The sequence below is a fragment of the Hippoglossus hippoglossus genome, chromosome 1, assembly GCF_009819705.1.
Source record: "Hippoglossus hippoglossus isolate fHipHip1 chromosome 1, fHipHip1.pri, whole genome shotgun sequence".
Classification (NCBI taxonomy): domain Eukaryota; kingdom Metazoa; phylum Chordata; class Actinopteri; order Pleuronectiformes; family Pleuronectidae; genus Hippoglossus; species Hippoglossus hippoglossus.
Genome location: NC_047151.1, coordinates 8,921,461 through 8,939,528, shown reverse-complemented (window position 1 = coordinate 8,939,528; position 18,068 = coordinate 8,921,461). Strand labels below are relative to the sequence as shown.

Here is an 18,068-nt window from a genome sequence, read left to right as displayed (position 1 = left end):
CTAGACTATGTTCTACAGGATCAAGCTGGAGTTGTCCTTCTAAATGAAGAAGGAAGAATAAGCTTTATAAGAATATAGCAGAGAAACACCCAGCCATGCATGAAATAATACAGGAAATTAATACGGGTCATTTTTGACCCATGTTGTGCATTAGAAGGGGTTTGCATAGCTTGTGTATCAAAGCTCTTTGAATTGCTGGTACAGGAGAAGAGTTTCAGTGCTGACCTCAATATCCAGCTCTGCGGAACAAACAAGACTGCTGAGTTTACAGACGGACTCGAGAAAACTTCAGGAGAGATACAATGAGGTCAAAACAAATTTGATGATTTTTTTGACAGCTTAAACATACTAAAATTATTACTAACCTGAATCAACCAGCAGGTGAGTAACGGTAAAATGAAAATGCAGAATTTGATAAACAGACGGGTTAAAATGAGGTACACTTTATTGTCTCAAAAATATTACAACTTTTTTTGCAAAGGAGACAAATGATGAGTCTTCACATCCACTTGTAGCACTGATCAGAGCTTTAGGAATGCTGAACATTAGCTTATCATGGCTAACCTGCCCTGTCACAACATCTGACACTCTGTGGTACAGGCTGAGAGGATTAATACTACTGGATCTTCCTGAGACAAATTAATAGAGATTATTTGGTGGTAAACAAGAATTTATCCTCACACAAACAAACATTAAAAAATGTAAGTAAAAATGTAACACTTTAAACTTAGCATTTCTGCCTACAGAGCTGTAAACAAATAAGTAAAAAATGTAAACTCAAGCAAATTCTACAACCTCCTTAAACCATGGTACAGATGTGTTATGTCGCCTGTAAATCTGAGGATGAGTGAAAGCAAAGTGAAGGTTGAGTGTGAGTTCAGAAAATAAACCAAAATACCATGAAACCCCCCCCCCCCTTCCACACACACACTAAATATGCAAATAAGCTCGTTTGAAAAACGTCAACAATGCATGTTTAAATGTCTGCAAAAATACTAAAAATATTTTTTTTGTCCAAGTCAAGAAACATAGTAAATGTTTGACCTCCCTATTTGTTAATCTCTTCTCAGTTAAAGTGGTGTCATCACAGAATCCAGAAATTGGCCTTTGGTATATTGCTGTTGTTCCACTGATGGAACGCTCCATACAGTAACTTTCACTTAAGACACCTGCATTTTCTGGCTATTTGCCTCGAGCTAATGCTCAGTCCAGCAGCATGTTGCACATTACATTTGTTGCTTTGATGTATGCACTACTAACTTTGTAAAAATACACATTAAATAGGATTTAAAGTGATATTCTACCACAAATCATTCAGCACAGGCAGGCGTCAAACGGGGCTATGAAGATGTGCTGTATTTGTGATATACTGAGTGCACAGGCGGACAGCAGACAAACAAATAATGCTGCAGGAGTGATTTAAAAACTTGACACTACTGCTGTCCACTGTGACTATCTGAAGAAAAGCTGCCACTTCTTAAGCCAAAAGGTTGTGAGACACTAAAATGGTCTTTCTTTTGAGGTTTTTTGAAAAACTAAGAGTAACAATCTTATGGTTTTGTTGTTCAAACGTACTTTAAGTCTTTTACAGGCTGTGCTAAAGCTTAGCTCTGACTAAACCTGCCCGTCGAGATGCCATCAGGACAGTCGCATAAGAAACAAAAGCAGCACTGTTTGTAACACTTTTAAATCCTGCTGAAAATGTAAGTTGTGTAAGTTCATGGTGCAAAGTGCCATTTTCAAATAGGAAATTTCCAATCTTATTTTTACCTTCACACACACACTGAGTGCATGTGGGTAAATGACAGAGGCAGCCAAGAACATAACAGCACCTTATAAATTCAAGTCAGAGTTGAAGGGACAGAAATCTGAACCCCTCATTGGGATCCATCACAGGAAGCTACAATACACGTAGCCACAATGTATTCCAATCTATAGAGTTCACTCGGTTATGTAGCTTTTTTCTTCTTCTTCCTGCCTTTATTATAACCTCGGCCGAACCAGCCGCCCTGCACAGCTGTGCCTTCTTCTTGTCCTCCAGGGTCGGCTGAAAACTCCTGCTCACCATCAGGGGGAGCTATGACCTCACGGGTATGGCTGTCCACTTCCTCTGGCCGCAGAGGTGTTGCTAGAGTGAAGATGGGGTCGTCTGCCCTGATGAGACAGAATGAGGGAGAGTGAGCTGGGAAACAAAATGGTTGTCTAAGATGTTTAGGAGCTTTTGCAAATGTTTTACCAGTGTCTGTGTCTTATTTTTGGTATAATTACTCCACATGGTCTTTACCTGTCATACACAGGCATCTGAAAGTCCAGCTCTTCCATGAGGAGGCTCATGACGTCATCACACTTGCCATTAATTTTCAGCGTAGCCAGATCATCTTTCGGTGTCCACTAGAACAAACAAACACATTATCAGCCTTGGCTTCATTTGTAACTTATTTCACCCAAAACATCAAACCAAACATACCTGGAGGTTGACAATGTAAAGTTTGGGCCTTTTGCTTACTGGTCTGTTCATGCACCAGAGACAAGCGTATTTCTTCAGCACCTAGATGAGCAACAGAAAGAGCACACAACATTGACGAGGATGCTACAAGAAAATAAGCTCTCAACTAAACATCAGAGAATAAAATGCATTAGTCTGCATATCAGTGACTGTGTTGACATGATATTTATCAACTTGACTAAGAATTAAGCAACAGCATGGAAACATTTTCAGATATCTCTCTGAGGTCATTCTAGAGGAGAACAGATTGAAATACAAGCTATGAATTGTCGCATAGTTGGTTATGTAACATTTTTAACAATGGTATTAAATTTAGATGGGACTGTCCGTCCAGACCCAACCTGTTTAGTCTTCAACAGATTTGACTGGAATTCATTAATTTCACAGACTCACTGTGGTTTTAAAAAATTTAAAAAAACTACCTTCAGACTGGAGCCTAAGCAGAGAATAACATCCGCCTTCTTGGCAGCCTCTGCAGCTCCCCTCCAGTTGAGCGGTTGCTCCAGGGTCCCGCGTTCCCCGAAGTGCACTATGGTGTCCCTGAGTTCACCGGAACAGTGGCTGCACCTGCGGCCTGTCCCGTGCCGGTGCAGCGATGTCCGCTCCGTCACGTCAAATAAGCGAACACACTCCCTAACGGGGGAACAGCCTGTGCAGACCTGAGGAGAGGATGCGAAAACCAGCATGTCAGGATGAGTTACAGTCTATTGAAAACTGCTTGTAAAAGCCAAACGCTATCTCAGAACAGTCTCAGTAATCTCCCTGTAACAGTGCTCCCTCACTTGTTCTGTCTATGGAAGCACTGATTCAAAATAGGCTTGGAGTTTGCTTCATTCTTTATCCTAGACTTTTCTCACTCCCTACTTGTAACACACTTTGAGCCATTTATGAAAATAGCGCAAACTACAAACTACATGGGAAAAAAAAATGTTTTCAACTGAGAGAGGTTTGCTGATGCACACCGTCATATCGTTGACTGAACCTAGTAGCTGCTGTTGCTTTCTTTCTATGTGCATTCAGGCTGTGCTCTGCAGTTTTTACCTGGCATGATGGGATACAAAGCATTACATATGGATCAAATGAGATCTAGGCTGGATCTGTAAGACATTTTTCAGTTGCCTGTAACTGTTGTCGCGAGTAGGAGGAGGAAGCTGACAACAGCAGTGTCTAAAAGATAAATATATGAAACACTGAGGATGTGTGTTTTTACCTCAATAAACATGTTTCCATGGAGCTCAGACAGAGCATTTCTGGGTAGGCTGCTTCGCATGTGAAGTCCATCACAGTTTTGAGACACAACATGATTTACCTTCAGAGACAAACAAGAATATTTACTGTAAATACCTTCTTTTTTTTTTTTTACACAGCACCAACATTATATGTCATCATTCTACCATCATACCATCTTCTCCTTATGAAGCATCCTAATGCACATGTGTGTGATGGTCGGCTCTGCTTTACTGAGGTCCGAGGAACTGTTGGTAAGGAGAAACAAGAAAAGAAGACACAACCAGAAATACTTCACTTTTAAATAAATTACGCAGCCACTCTCCCATCATGGCAATTACTGCGTATCTCACTTGACTGTCCGTCCCTTCTGTAGCTGTGTCCACACCCCATTAGGACCCCTGTAGTCTGGGATAGAAGCTGCCTGAAAGGAAATAAGTCATCAGTCCTCCGAGCAGTATACATAGAAGGAAACTGAAAATGCAGAGTTTGTCATACCGTACTGATCCCGGCTCCAGTGTAAACCACCAGGTGATGTGCTTGTTTGATTGCCACAGCCAGCTGTCTGACTTTATTTTGCAGCCCCTCTGCGTCATCATACACCTGGAGAAATGACAGGAAATGAACACGTTTTAAATTTGTTGTCTGAAGTAGCAACCACAGCAGGTTTGTATTATCCTGGAAACATTTTCCAGCAAACACAAACACATAATTATGGAATCATGGCATGACTTAATCACTGTCCGATTCCAGCTAAGCCTCCTGACATTGTGTTTCAAAGCAATCTATGTTTTATGTTTTGATATTTCCTGTGGATCATTGCTGAGGAAAGTTCACTCCACAACAGAGTTCTTTTTCAGGGGACCATGAATAGGTCTTTAGCTTTTTGAAGATTTCAAATGTATTGAAATAAAGAACCCATTTTGTGAGTGAATATAACTTGATGTGACTTCAGAAATGTCTTTAGTCAAGTTATCAGCTTCTGTTTTTGATGTAAAGAGGAAGCAATGAGTGTGACATGTTTTTGTTCATAGTAAATATTATCCGTGATTGTTTGAGGCCGCACACTGGCCAGGTTGGTCTTTTTAATGTGTCCACACAATAAAAACACATTTTTCACTCACAATGCAGCATTACGTTAAAGGTATAGTTCACCCAGAATTATCTACTCATCACTACGGACACTTGTATTACACCAAAGGAGTGGTCGCCCAGTTATTTCAATTGCATTGGATTTGGTTGCAACAATGTTAACCCATGAAACTCCCAGAGTGTTTTTGTTTTCACCCACCCTCCATCAGCATAGTGGTGAATAGATAGAGGGAATTTTCATTTTTTTGTGAACTATCCTTTTAAGCCCTTTGAGACTAACTGATTTGTGAATATAGGCTATGCAAAATAAATTTTATTGATTGACTAATAGAAAATGATCTCCATTTGAAGGATATTTTCAAGTTATGGCACGAGTGGTACTGTTAAACTAATTTAGAAATCACAATATACCACATTAAAAAGGCCAGCCCTGCTGAATGAGTACTTTTATACAGAGCTTATAGATTATACTTCTGTATTTACACAATAATATAATATTCATAGACTTGCTTATTAAATTGGAGACAAACTCTAATGAATATTTCTCAGGTGTTTCACGTTTTCTACTCGTGGAGAAATCCCTGAAAGAACTTGGAGTTGCTTTTGTCCTTCAGACTAAACCAAACTTGGTCCCGTCACTAAAGTCCCCCTGTGCAGATCAGAGTCCAGCTCCATGGAGTCAGTCCCTGGGCCTCACCTCCTCCTGCTTCCTCTTGAGAACACTGCTGCGGACGTGTCTCCTGCTCAGCTCCTCCGCTGTGTCTGTGTGCAGCAGCAACACAGCGGCCTCCTCCTCTGAGCGCTCAGCCTCAGGCTTCTTCAGGACTCGACCCACCTGCAGTGAACAGATCAAACCTGCTCAGGCTACACACACAGTGATGGGCTGCAGTTGTCAGCCGGCCAGCTCGGAGGTAGCAGCCATAAACCTGCTGGTTCCTCGTCTTACCAGTCGGAAGATCTTCCTCTCGCTCTCCCGCTGCAGTATTCTGGCCTTTTCCAAAGCTTTTCTCTCAGCCCGTGAGGAGACACCGGTGTCCGCCTCCTCTGCCATCACGTTGCACCTCAGCTGAGAAGAAGAAGCCATCTATTCAAAACAAAGCTGATCGCACCAACGACAGCCGGATGTCAGCTCTGAGGAGATGAGACAAGCTGCAGCGCCCTCTGCTGCTGGGAGTCCGCACGTGATTTTTCTCAGATTTCACAAACTTCACAGCAACATTAGAAAGTTATGAAATATTTATTGTCAACTGCACAAAAATAAATATAAAGTAGCATATAAAACAGCTCCAAAACCAATTAAGTGTTTGTTTTGGCTGATGTGTGTTGCCAATATACTAGGACACATATTTAGGCAACACTTAGTTGTAACACACTATTAAAGTCCTAGCATCAATCTTCACTAACATCTGGAGCTAGGTAGTAACAACTGGAGGATGTCTGAGGATAAAAATATTGTAAACATCGCACTAAGCATGTGCTAATTCACCTGGAGACAGTCTCTTCTATGTGGTTATTAACAAGGCACATATATACACACACACACAAAGGAACTGGATAATAAAATGTTCCTGGGCACGGTCACACATACTCAAATGCAAAATGAATATTGCAGCTCAAAGTTCACTGGAGTTGAACTCTGAGATTTTCCTCGCCACAGGAAGCAAGTCTTTTATTCGCCTCCTCGCTTGCACCGATTGGCAAAATAAATTTAAAAAAGAATCCTGTGTTGGATAATTAAATTTGTCCTGCTTCCCAACCATCCAAAATCTATCTTATAACTCTGAGATTTTGAGCCTCTGTCTTTCTAGAATGAAGCCATCATGAACTTTATTCATTAAACCTGTGCATTTCCTTTGTGCATCATCTTTCAGGTGCAGTGCTTTAAAATGTGTTTAAGTCTTTTTGCTAATGAAACATTTTCCCCAGTAGCTTCTTCAACGTGCGCACACTGAAGGTTCTAAAAGGGCTGGTTAAGAGTTTCTGCTGCAGACGGAGCGGGTGCAGTGATATCTTATCCCCAACTCAGAGCACCCAATCGATGTGAAATTACTCTGAGTGCAACTCTAGTCAGTATAATATCATATACGCTGGTGGAGAAGGGTAAAAAACACATTCTCTGGCACTTTAGATATGAAATACAAAAATACATTGGTCAGCAACAGGCATCGCTTTGTGTTAAATTTGGGATTTGAGGTTTGGAAACTCTCAGAAGATTCGTTCTACAATATTCATGTGATCGCTAGAGGCCTTATTAGGAGTCCTCACTGGGGCCAATTAGGACAGTGTCATCGGGGTCTAGCGGAGAGAGCGCTCTTGGGGACCCTCAGAGGATTTGCTCTGAACTGTCCTCGCTTGGCTTTCTGCGGCTGCTCGGCAGAGATTCCAGTCTTGTGTCCAGTCTTCTTCACAACGTTCCTGTGCCTCTCCGCTCCCTTCTTCTGGGTCCTGGAGGGAAGAGAAAGCAGGTTTGAACCACTGACAATGGTTCAAGGTTTTCAGTTAATTAACAATTTAAGAAGATTGCTGCTATTTTAGCTCGCTGAGACATTATAGTATGTAAAAATGTGTTTTGCACTCAAAAATATATGTGAAAGGTCCACGAAATCTTATGCAAATGTTAGCTATTTTACTTGTGACTTTCCAGGGTGAAAGATTGCCAAACTACTGACATTTAAGCTAGGTATGGTTGACGCTACACTATCGGAAATCACTTCTTCACCTCTCTAAAAACAGTACTTGCCAGTGGCAGTACAGCGCACCTGCTGGTTTGGAGCAGCACAGAAGTGATTTCATGGAGAAGCAAATAGCAGTTTTATCTGGGTAAAACTAATATACTTCAGAGACTTGGTATCGGATCAGTAAATAGATTAGCAGGCTCGCCGATGCCTGACCCGGCATTTTCAGCAGTGTCGGCAGCATTTCTGATGATGGTCTCGGAACATCTTTATTTGTAATGAAGATATCTGAGCACATGTTTATACTAAGAGCTTTTACTAAAGTGCAGCAACCAACATTGTGACTTCGGAGTTGAGCTTCGGGTTATCTGATGAGCTGAGATTCCTTCATCTTACATTGTGACTGTACTGGTAATAACTGTGTCTATATGTGTCCTTTTAAAAGGTATGCAAGAAAAAAGAAACACTGAAGCAACTTGAAACAGAACAGGAAGACTCACATCACTCCTCTCTTCCTCTCCAGTGCTTTTTGCGTAGCAGCTGACAGAAAACTCATCCTTCTGGGTTGGACTGTGTCTTCACTCTAAACAAGCACATAAACACAATCATACACATCCATGTAGAGAACAGATTAGTCTTTGCACTCCCACAAGGTATAATATTATAACACTCACAACATTTGTGATATGTATTAATAGGCAGGAAACAGGACACAATCGATAGCCGAGTCCTCTCTTACTACTTTAAGAAATTAGATTATCAACATAAGCACTGCGCTAGGAAAAATAAAACAATGTTCTCATTATCCACCTGAATAATCATGAAGCAGCGTTAATGCTGGAGCCCAAAAGGTCTGGACAGTACTAAAAACATAATGGTATTTTGAACAGCTGTAATTAAATACTGATATTTCTGTGTAGTGTTTAGTATTAGCTCAGTGGCGCATAATCACCAGGTTGTGTGCCATGTGAAAGTGAGTCAGCAATAACTTTTCCACCACTTTCTAAGTTATAATTTATAACTTTTGTCATTATTTGTAATTTTTCACTGTCAACCACTCCTCCAATATGTATAATGTTTTTCAGCCTGTCCACCCGTCATCTACACCACATGTCCTATGAGGATTGCGGGGGAGGCAGGAGTCAATCCCAGCTGACATTGGGCAAGAGGCCGGGTACACCCTGGACAGGTCACCAACAAACAACCGTTCACTCTCACACCTACGGACTCTTGTCCAGATGTTCTGAGGAGTTTACCTGTCGTCTAAGCTCTCTCTCTCTGGTCAGGTCTCTGTCCAAGCTGATGAACTGCATCCTCTCTCCGGCTGACAGGACGAAGAATATGTCGTAGACCCCATAAAGTGCAGCGCGCAGCTGAAGAAGCAAAATAATAACAGACTCAATCCGCATAATCACACACCTGAGTTTCATACCTGGACATAACGTGCGTCTTGTGTCTTGGTCAATTCACACCTAGCATTATCATGCACCTCTGCATTTGTTTTGAGTGGCCACTTGTGATCGGATCTCACTTCCCTGCTCTCAGAAAAGAAAAGTGTAAAATACGTTTGGTTCATTATAAAAGCTGAGTAGATGATCCTTCAATTTGGCCCAGGATGCTTCTCCATTTAGTCTGCTTAAAGAATGTGGACACAAGCGTCACAGACCACCTCCGAATGTGTCTGAGTGATCAGATCCTAATGCATCCTCAGTGTGTCGTGTGTGTGTTCACTAGAGCTGCTCACATGTGATCGGATCAACTCAGGTGGATGATAATGCCAGGTATGAACAGGGTCACAGTTGTGATGACTATCAATGAAGGGAGAAATTGCCCTGTTGTCAGTGTAGAAGAGAATTTAAGTGAGGTTAACAGATTTTTTAAACCATGCTTGACTTCATACCTGCAGAGTAACTCTCTCCTGCAGTAAAAGGTCCTGTCTGCTAAACAATTCTCCTCGGTTGGGGTTCTGCAGCTGGAAGGCAAGCAGGAACTGCCGCGTGTCCTGGACACACACACACAAACCACAGTATTTGTTTATTTTACGATAGTAACACAATAACAGTGTGGCTGGTGACAGACATGACACTGCCCCCCCCCCACTTACCCTGATGGTGCGCACCAGCTGTGCCACTCTCTCCGTCCTCAGCAGCCTGCGCGTCAGATAACCTTTCACAGCCGCTGACAGCAGATGGCGGTAGTGCTCTGACTGTGAGCTGGAAGGCTGAGCAAGAGGACGAGCAAGTGATGAGAGGGGTGAAATAATGAGGACCAGTGGGGAAGACAGAGGAGAATGCTAATTCCACCAATGACAACCAATTAATTTCCCATGAAGATTCTCAAGGTCTTTTGGTTGGCATCTGTTTAGTGCATCAATTTGAGTGGACTCACATCTCATCATCATAATAGGGAATAATAAGAGGAATAATAAGCAGCCGATGTGGTGTCACTCACTTGTTGACTCTTGAGCTGTTGCATTAAAGCAACATGTTTGTTGAACAAATGTCGTCTAACGACTGTACTGAGATAGATATCAGAGTAATAACAAATGACAGAGGTTACTGCTGAGGAATAAGACATCGAGGGGGGAATATCTGTTTCACCTGAGTGTGTCGGCTAACTGGGGATGAATAAAAATCATGTGGTTACAGGGATAAGAAGGACAAGCATTTCGCATCACTGATACTCTTGAACAAATGTGATAGTAATACCTGAGAGAGGGTAGAAAAGGTCAGCGTGTCCCCGAGACGTGAGGCTGACACGGAGCAGGGTAAGCACACGCTCTGGAGGAGATGGTAACGCGCAGCTAATGCCTGAAAGAGAGACAGACAGACAAGGAGAGAGAGACAGGGATGGAAGGATGGAGGGAGGGAATAAGAGGTGAAATGCATTAGTGCGCACAGGCATGCATGTGTGCATTTGGGAGCCGACAAGGTTGGAAAATATTGAATTGGAAAGACAGCAAATGAAGCAGGAGGAAGAAATTAATTGAGGGTGGAGAGAGAGAGACAGAGGGGGAGAGATGGGGCACAGAGGCAGGAGGGATGAAATGAGAGAGGGAGCAGAGGAGGAGGAGGAGAGGGATGTTGGGGATGATGAGACAGGAGAGATGGAGGAAAATTAATACAGCCAGAGAGTAAAAATGATGTTGGAGGAGGTATGAGACAAAACAAAAAGAGGGATGAGAGGGGAGAGAAAAAAGAGAAGGATAAGGGACCATTAGTGGTGGCACTCGGCGGGACGATCTGGCACTTAACCACAGACGCTCATGAATTAAACAAATTATCCGTTCCTTTTCTGTGTCAACTCCCTCGCTCCCCTCCTCCCTCTACCAGAGTCCAGCCAGCTTGCACTCTCATCACATCAAGTGATGGAAGGATAGGGGGGAGTCAAATAGAGCCTCTTTATTAAACAGCTTATGTTAATTATATTGTTGTTAAGGATACATAAATTAAACAGAGACTGTGATTAATAGGGCAAGGACACTGGCCAAGAACAAATACAGACACAAGCGGAAGAAACAGGAACTGGTTGCCAGAGAACAGCAGGCGTCCTTGAAGTGCGCACACGCATGCATGCGCACACACACACACACACACACACACACACACACACACACACACACACACACACACACACACACACACACACACACACACACACACACACACACACACACACACACACACACACAGACAGACACACAGACAGACAGACAGACAGAGAGAGAAACAGACGACCACGCCAGCTCGCCTCTTAAGGGATGTAATGAAACATTTATAGTAGAAATCCTGTGTGTTTTTTGGGGAGAGTCTGAGGGTCTCTAGTAATGAGGAGATGTCTGTAGTCTGCCCACGACCCAGCTTCACAAAAGCACTCTAACAGGTAGAAGAACAACATGTGTGTGTGTGTGTGTGTATATATATATATATATATATATATATGTGTGTGTGTGTGTGTGTTCACATGTGGAACAGTGCCAGAGCCTTTCAAATGTCTGCCTCTAGTTTCTAAAGAACGGGTCAATGTTGCATCACAGCTGAGTGACTTGGTCAGAAGCTCTCAGTCTATTCTCCTTTTAAAAAACGATGGACACACTGGGCCGGACATTAATTCATAATTTCTCTGAGGTGACTTTGTAGGGAGTCAAAATCTCTGGTAGAGTGATTTATGGCAGCTGTACAGGAACTACATAGTGCATCACGTACAGCAGCAATATGTGATGCAATCAAATGCAAGAGGCAGACCAATGGGACGTAGGAAATATCAATGGTTTTGAACCATATTTAGAGTCTAAAGCTTTTTAGAAATTCTTGGTAGTTTAGGTGTTTAAGATTTTTGTCATTTCCTAATATTATTTTGAACTCAAAGCAAAACAACAACAAAACTGCAAGAATGAGGCAGGTAATATTCTATTTTTGTGTGTTGTCGTTAAAAGAAATCCCAGGACCACCATACAAACTCTTGAAATTCCCTTTCCTGTCTGTGAAGCTCAGTCCTAAGCACGTATGTTGAAGTACACCTGTAAAAACAGCTCATAAATTCATACTTTAAATAAAAAAAAGGATCAACTAATTCCTAATACAGATGGACATTGTAGTTTTTAGCAAATGGTATTCGGGACAGGAGGAAACTGTATTGGCGACTCATTTGAGCTTTTTGGCCGCAGGACAACTTTAGAAAGATCAAGTACAAATAAACTACAATGCCCATGTTCACCATGAATGTATATGTCAGTAGTCTGGTTCCCTAACGTGCTCTAAATCGTTCTTAGAAAAAATTAAAGTCTGTAGCAAAGGCTTCATTAAATAATATGACCATTTTCTTATATTTTGTATTAAATGGATAAAATTGCCATTTTTGTTGATTTCTGCTCAATAACCCATAATGAAAAAGTTAAAATACATTTGCAGAATTTTCTGTATGTTAAATTTTACAAATAAACTTAAAATAAATGTATTTTAATCTCTCTAATATTCAGAGTAAAAATACCCCTTTTCTTGTTGCAATAATCCTTGTAACAAAAGGTGTTGGTCATATTCCAATGTTCTTGTGCAAGACATCTATTCTAGCTATTAGCTACAGCACATAACTAAAATGTACAAGATTTGTTTGCACAAAGCCTTCACACGTTACGATCACAGTTGTACTGTCATTTAAAGCTCAAAACCTGCAGTAGGCCTGGTTTTGATTAGTTTCATATAGGGCTGGGTAATATGACCTCTAATCAATATCACGATTATTTCAAACTTTTACCCCGATTACAATGCAGAACGTTTTAGTTTATAACACCCCCGCCAATGGGGCGTCTCAGTCTGCGCATTACTCAGTGACGGTCAACAGGCGACTCCGCTCCTCTGCTAAGCGAATCAAACAAACACAAAGTAAACTTCAGTACTAATCCGGTCCTAATAACTTTTGATTAGTGTTAGGGTTTGTTGATAACGTGTAAAGTGAGCGCAGGTCAGCAGGGGAGTGAGGAGGGAGGATATGCGGCAGGGATATGCGGCACGGAACGTAGCAGAAACCTGAAAGTTTGTGAATGTACGTATAGGGGAAAGTATTAACCGAATTAACTGACATGGGCAAAATTAGGTCGGTTAGAGGTTATAAATGTTGGTTTCAATACATTATCGGTTAATTGCTCAGCACTTGTTTTCTATCTGTCATCTTAATAACCTCAAAGTCTCCATTTTGCTGCCCCACCTGTCGTAGTTCTTGCTGTTGTCTCCTGTGTTCATGTTGCAGGGCTCGGATCTGAGCAGCATGGACCTGTTTCAACTGTTCTTGCTTCTTTTGACTTCCATGGCCATTGTACCACAGCCCGGCAGCTAAAACCAGGAAGTACAAAAATATATTGTCAGACATCAAGATTGTCAGATATCAAGACAAGACAGAATCCAGACAAATACTGCTGGGTTTAACCAGGTGTTGTGGAGGCCGTGGTTGCAGTCCTGAATATGGGGTAAAAAAAATGTCTGATCTGGTATTTTTCCTATATTTGTGCATGTTTTCCTATATGATACAAATCAAAAGCATACACTTTGCGAAAAACTAACTAAACAAAGAATTGGAAACTAATCAGGCTTTGCACAGTTATCCTGACCCATCAAAAAATGGGTGGGCTTGGTCGTTATGCAGATTAGATTCAATTCAATTTTAGAGTAAAATCACAACATGCATTATCTCAAAAAAATCTTTCACAGGATAAAAACCTCAGCCTGAACCAGAGTCGGGGTGGACAGCCATAATGAGTTGAAGACGTCCACTCAATTATTTTTTTTAAAGTCTGGTCATTGTGTCATGTTTGTTCCACTTATTCAATATTACACTGCTGATTCTACACAATATTGAAACTCACATTGTGACACCGCACTCCCTCTGGGAGTACTGGACCTGGGTCTGACCACACGGTCTCCTCCTCCTCCATTGGTATCTGGACTCCTTCCCTGGGTCTCTTCTGCTGTTTGCATGAGCAGTCTGCGTTTGACCTTGGCTAACCTTCCCTGACCTTCATCCCTGCATTCTGGGGTCATGTGTTTTCCTTCAACGACACCACTTTTTGAGCCCAAGTCGGATCCTGATCCGTCGAGGAGCCACAGATCAGATGGCGTGTCCACATCATATGACTGGTTGAGAGACGGTGACTGAGAAGAGTTAAGACCTTCCACCGCCATCTCATTCCTCCTCTCCACTGGTTGGTTACTGGTATCCGAAAGCACGGACACGTTACATGGAATCATGATTTCTGATGGAATGTTTCTGAAGACATCAGGAATACGCATCCGCTGTGCAGCAGACAGGATACATTTAGCTGGTGGCGGCTGCATTCTACTGCTGCCATAACTCACTGTGAGTCTTTCTTTACCTGTTCCTTTTTCCTTTACTCTCTCTGTAACTAAGGTGTTAACGAGCCTGACCTCTCTTGAATTAACTGATTCATCTCCTTCTCCCAGCACGTTGACAGAGAAATCATCTGCGTCACTGAAGATTGGTTCAGGTCCTGTATCTTCCTTACTCTTTTTGTTATTGTCTATTGATTGTCTTCTTGGTAAATCCCTGTATTCTGAATCGCTGCTATCAAAATCAGCACCCCCCAGATTGTCCTCAAAAGAGTCACAATCATTTTGACACAGCTGCGCATGTTGGTCATTTCTACTTTGCTCAGAATGCTCGACACCTTTAAAACTGAACTCACTTTCCGTGGTGCTCTCAGTCTGGCTGTGATTCTCCAGGTTTTCTTTCACTGTGGACACCAGATCTGAGATCAGTACTTTCAGACTGGACAGGTTTGACTCAAGCTGGTCTATGTGCTCTGAGCTCTTGGCTAAAGCACCTGGAACCATCAGATTCACAGTGGAGGGAACTGCTGTGTGGCTGTTTTGATGTCCCAGGTTTCTTTCGAGCTCATCAGTTTGGTCTTCATGCAAGAGAGTATTGACCACAACTTTCTTCTTTGAGGTCTGTGCCCCGTCAACGGGTTCTCCATTTTTATTAGTTACTCTGCATTTGGAACAAACTGGACTCGTACAGAAATGAGGGGCTGGGATTGTGTAACTTTTCCTTACTCTTGGAAAAATATATCCGGGACAGAGGTTACTCTGCTCAGTGGGCAAGTAAAAGGCTTCCTGGACTGGGGAGACTTCTTTTGCCACAGATTGTTGCTGGATGATGGCGCTGATTTGCTTAGGTTCTGTTAAGACCTCTTGTGAACTGTTTAGCTTATTATTTTTGAAAGTTATTTCTTCTTCCTCAACTCTAGTAATTTCCTTAGTATTACTATCTCCTGTTAAATGTTTGCTTTCAGATTTGACATCAGTTATTTTCCCAGTGAAGTCACTCTCAATCATTCTTGTCTTCTTCTCCTCTGGAGTCACAGTCACCTTACAGGGGGACTCCTCATTCTCCTTATCGGAGAGGCTCTGATCCTCTGGCCTTGTTTTTGGCTCTTGATTCCTCTTCTGAACTTTAGTGTTTTTGGCTTGGTTCCTAAGCATCCGCTGGTGCCGACGATACTCCTGAGATTTCTTCAGCAAGGCCTGGAGGCTCGTATGATATGGCTCCTCAGATGGTTTTGCTTCATCTACACTACTGTCTGCTGGTTCTGTGGGTTCATGCTCGGTATGTAGTTGTGCTGCTGGATTGCAATGAGTGCTTAATGTGTCAGATAATTCTGGATTATCTGAAAAGCCACTGTTTTCTAATAAAGAAACTGGGTCCTCACTTCTGTCCAAAATGTGATCTCTGTCCAGGTCATGTTTTCCAGTCGACTGAACGTCATCTCCACTCTCTGTGCTCTCCAGAAGACTGCTTTCAGATGTTTCTGCTGTTAAACTGTCACATGTGGCTGAATCATCCTGGAATGAGATGCAACAAATGTCTTGTTCTGCAATGAAGTTATTACAAAGGGATAACTCCAGTCCACTCCTCTCTAGTTCCTCTCCATCTATGGGAGGGTGGCTAATAATTTCTGGCATCTTGGTGATTGTGTTTGAGGTGCTTTGAAGGAAAAAGCCATCCATACTATAGGCTCCCTCTGAGGAGCTAAAGCCACAGATCCCGCTCCCTGCATCAATCATTCCGGACACAAAGACAGTGTTTTCGACATTTTCAAAGGTCACGTAACCTGAGGATACTGACTCGTGAATCGCACCATTAGGAGAACTTGGCTGCGGTCCCTGTTGACTGTCATGTTGGTCAGCAAGGCAACTTTCATTGTAACTTCCCTGAGGTGTCACGTTGGAAATGAGAAAGGCACTAGACACTGTTGATGCCAACCGAGGAGGAGAAAGCCCATCCTCTCTTTTCCTTACAACGGGTGGCGAGAGCGACGGACTATCCTTTGTTGTTTCATTGAAAAAATGACTCTGTGAAGCTGATCCACCACTGGTGTTCTGGGAATAGGAAGATCTGATGTTAATCTCTGACTCCTGAAGCAACTCCTCCATTGTTGGTGTCGTCCTCAGCTGCAATTAATGAGAGAAATGAAAGAAAATAACGCCTGATGATTATTCTACTCATTCAAACTAACTGCAGATATGTGACAACACAACATATAGAATATAAGCACATTTCAGGATTGCAGAGGGGACAGCAGTTACCTGAACACTGTGTAGAATAGATTGCACGTAGGCCATTCTTGGATGAGCCTTCAACTTCCTGTGGCCAGCAGCTTTCTTTGCTGCATCTCTGTGTCGCTGCATCTCCGCTCTCTGCTCTCCCGAGAGCTGTAATCATCAGGAAGAAGACATGGGATGTCGTGAATATTACAGACACAGGCTGCAACTAAGGATTACTTTCAGGATCAGAGTTATTGTTTGGTCTATAAAACTATCAGTTAAACCCTGTGTATCTCTGTGCATTACATTTTATCACACATGACTAATGTCGTACTCATCATTGTTCTCTGTATCACTCGGCTTAATGGACATCCTTACAGTCAAGACGTCATCGCATGTTATCCATTTACAGAGCTCTACTGTTGAAACTTACTAACCTCACTTTTAGCACACAATCCAGTACCTACATCACCTTATATATCCCCTCAATCACATCCATGTTGCCAGAACTGGGGTCAGGTATTACGGACCTTTCAAATGTAACGAGCTGTAATCTGACCTATAACTGCAAGCTTACATTTCCCTAAGGTGCTTTTAAATCTTAGTTATGTCTTTTCACGAATCTTGAAATGGATTTATGTAAGTCCTGGTTGTGTTGACTGTATTTGCTGATTGTGAATGTCTCCTGTTCTCGAGTCTCTCTTATAACAGAGACTAAATGAGAATGCCTGATTAACTAAAAACAAAATGTCCAGAAATTGGGATAATTGCACATAACAAATCCCCAGAGACCTGGAGGACTTATTCAAATGGATCTTTTGTCCAACCAATCCAAACATGTTCAATTTACAATACATGAACACGGCTGACCTGCCATCAGACGAGCCAGTGATGTGGGACCCAGTTCATATCAACGTTACACAATGGCAGAGCATGATCAGTGATGGCACACCGTTACAGTTTTACTTCGTCTTGATATTTAAGTATAAAACCCTCAGTCGTGATGTTTCTATTCCAGGATCAGAGCTCATACCAGAGGAGGGAGGATGGGTCGTCCATGGACACGGATGAGAGATGATGCAGGTGAAGGTCTGCTGTGTTCCTCCTCCTCCTCCTCCTCACTTCTCCTCAGACGGGAGAAACGACGCTGCACGAACTTGTCGTAGTCCTCCATGAGGTTCATCAGGATATAGTGGTAGTAACGTCAGGTTCACGTTATTGTGTTGTCTTCGCTAACGTTAGCTGCCGAGATGTAACAACAGCTAGCTAACCCACATAACTAAAGCTGAGCTGGTGAGCGTTTAATACCGAAACAGGTAAAGTCGAAACATACTAAAGGCGTAAGAGAACAAAAGTAAACATACGTACAGCAGCCCCACCGTATTATTTTAGTTGTAAAAGCAGCAGGAGACAGACTAGCATGCTAACAAACAGCGGTGCGGAATGATTCAGTAAGTACAAGCTCAAATCGTGGCAGCAGTAGCTCGTAGAGGCACTTCCGGTGTCAACAGA

At 42.3% G+C, this 18,068-nt stretch overlaps 2 protein-coding genes across 2 annotated transcripts; both read right to left on the bottom strand.

The window, feature by feature from the left end:
• Positions 1–426: 426 nt before the first annotated feature.
• sirt7 (sirtuin 7) lies at positions 427–5,988 on the bottom strand. Its single transcript, XM_034597442.1, has 10 exons — positions 5,772–5,988; positions 5,523–5,660; positions 4,232–4,336; positions 4,087–4,157; positions 3,909–3,981; positions 3,717–3,815; positions 2,929–3,165; positions 2,468–2,548; positions 2,285–2,391; positions 427–2,154 (listed from the first exon to the last, which is right to left on the bottom strand). Exons 1-10 carry the CDS (start codon positions 5,907–5,909, stop codon positions 1,950–1,952), a joined length of 1,254 nt encoding a protein of 417 aa, XP_034453333.1. The 5' UTR covers positions 5,910–5,988; the 3' UTR covers positions 427–1,949.
• A 1,017-nt stretch (positions 5,989–7,005) lies between these two features.
• On the bottom strand, positions 7,006–18,068 carry si:ch73-100l22.3. Its single transcript, XM_034597008.1, has 10 exons — positions 17,590–18,068; positions 16,599–16,724; positions 13,859–16,463; positions 13,204–13,328; positions 10,209–10,310; positions 9,605–9,721; positions 9,401–9,502; positions 8,757–8,873; positions 8,001–8,083; positions 7,006–7,270 (listed from the first exon to the last, which is right to left on the bottom strand). The coding sequence occupies exons 1-10, from the start codon at positions 17,737–17,739 to the stop codon at positions 7,111–7,113; spliced, it is 3,687 nt and encodes a 1,228-aa protein (XP_034452899.1). The 5' UTR covers positions 17,740–18,068; the 3' UTR covers positions 7,006–7,110.

Bases quoted from the DNA above. Each gene is read 5' to 3' on its own strand.
- sirt7 (XM_034597442.1), bottom strand. From the start codon at position 5,909: ATGGCTTCTTCTTCTCAGCTGAGGTGCAACGTGATGGCAGAGGAGGCG. The intron at 3,982-4,086 runs GTGAGATACGCA...CCTTACCAACAG, and splicing joins CAGAAGGGACGGACAGTCAA to TTCCTCGGACCTCAGTAAAG. The intron at 2,155-2,284 runs GTAAAGACCATG...CTGTCTCATCAG, and splicing joins CAGATGCCTGTGTATGACAG to GGCAGACGACCCCATCTTCA.
- si:ch73-100l22.3 (XM_034597008.1), bottom strand. From the start codon at position 17,739: ATGAACCTCATGGAGGACTACGACAAGTTCGTGCAGCGTCGTTTCTCC. The intron at 16,464-16,598 runs GTAACTGCTGTC...CATTAATTGCAG, and splicing joins CTATTCTACACAGTGTTCAG to CTGAGGACGACACCAACAAT. The intron at 10,311-13,203 runs GTGGGGCAGCAA...TCTCTCTTTCAG, and splicing joins AACAGCAAGAACTACGACAG to GCATTAGCTGCGCGTTACCA.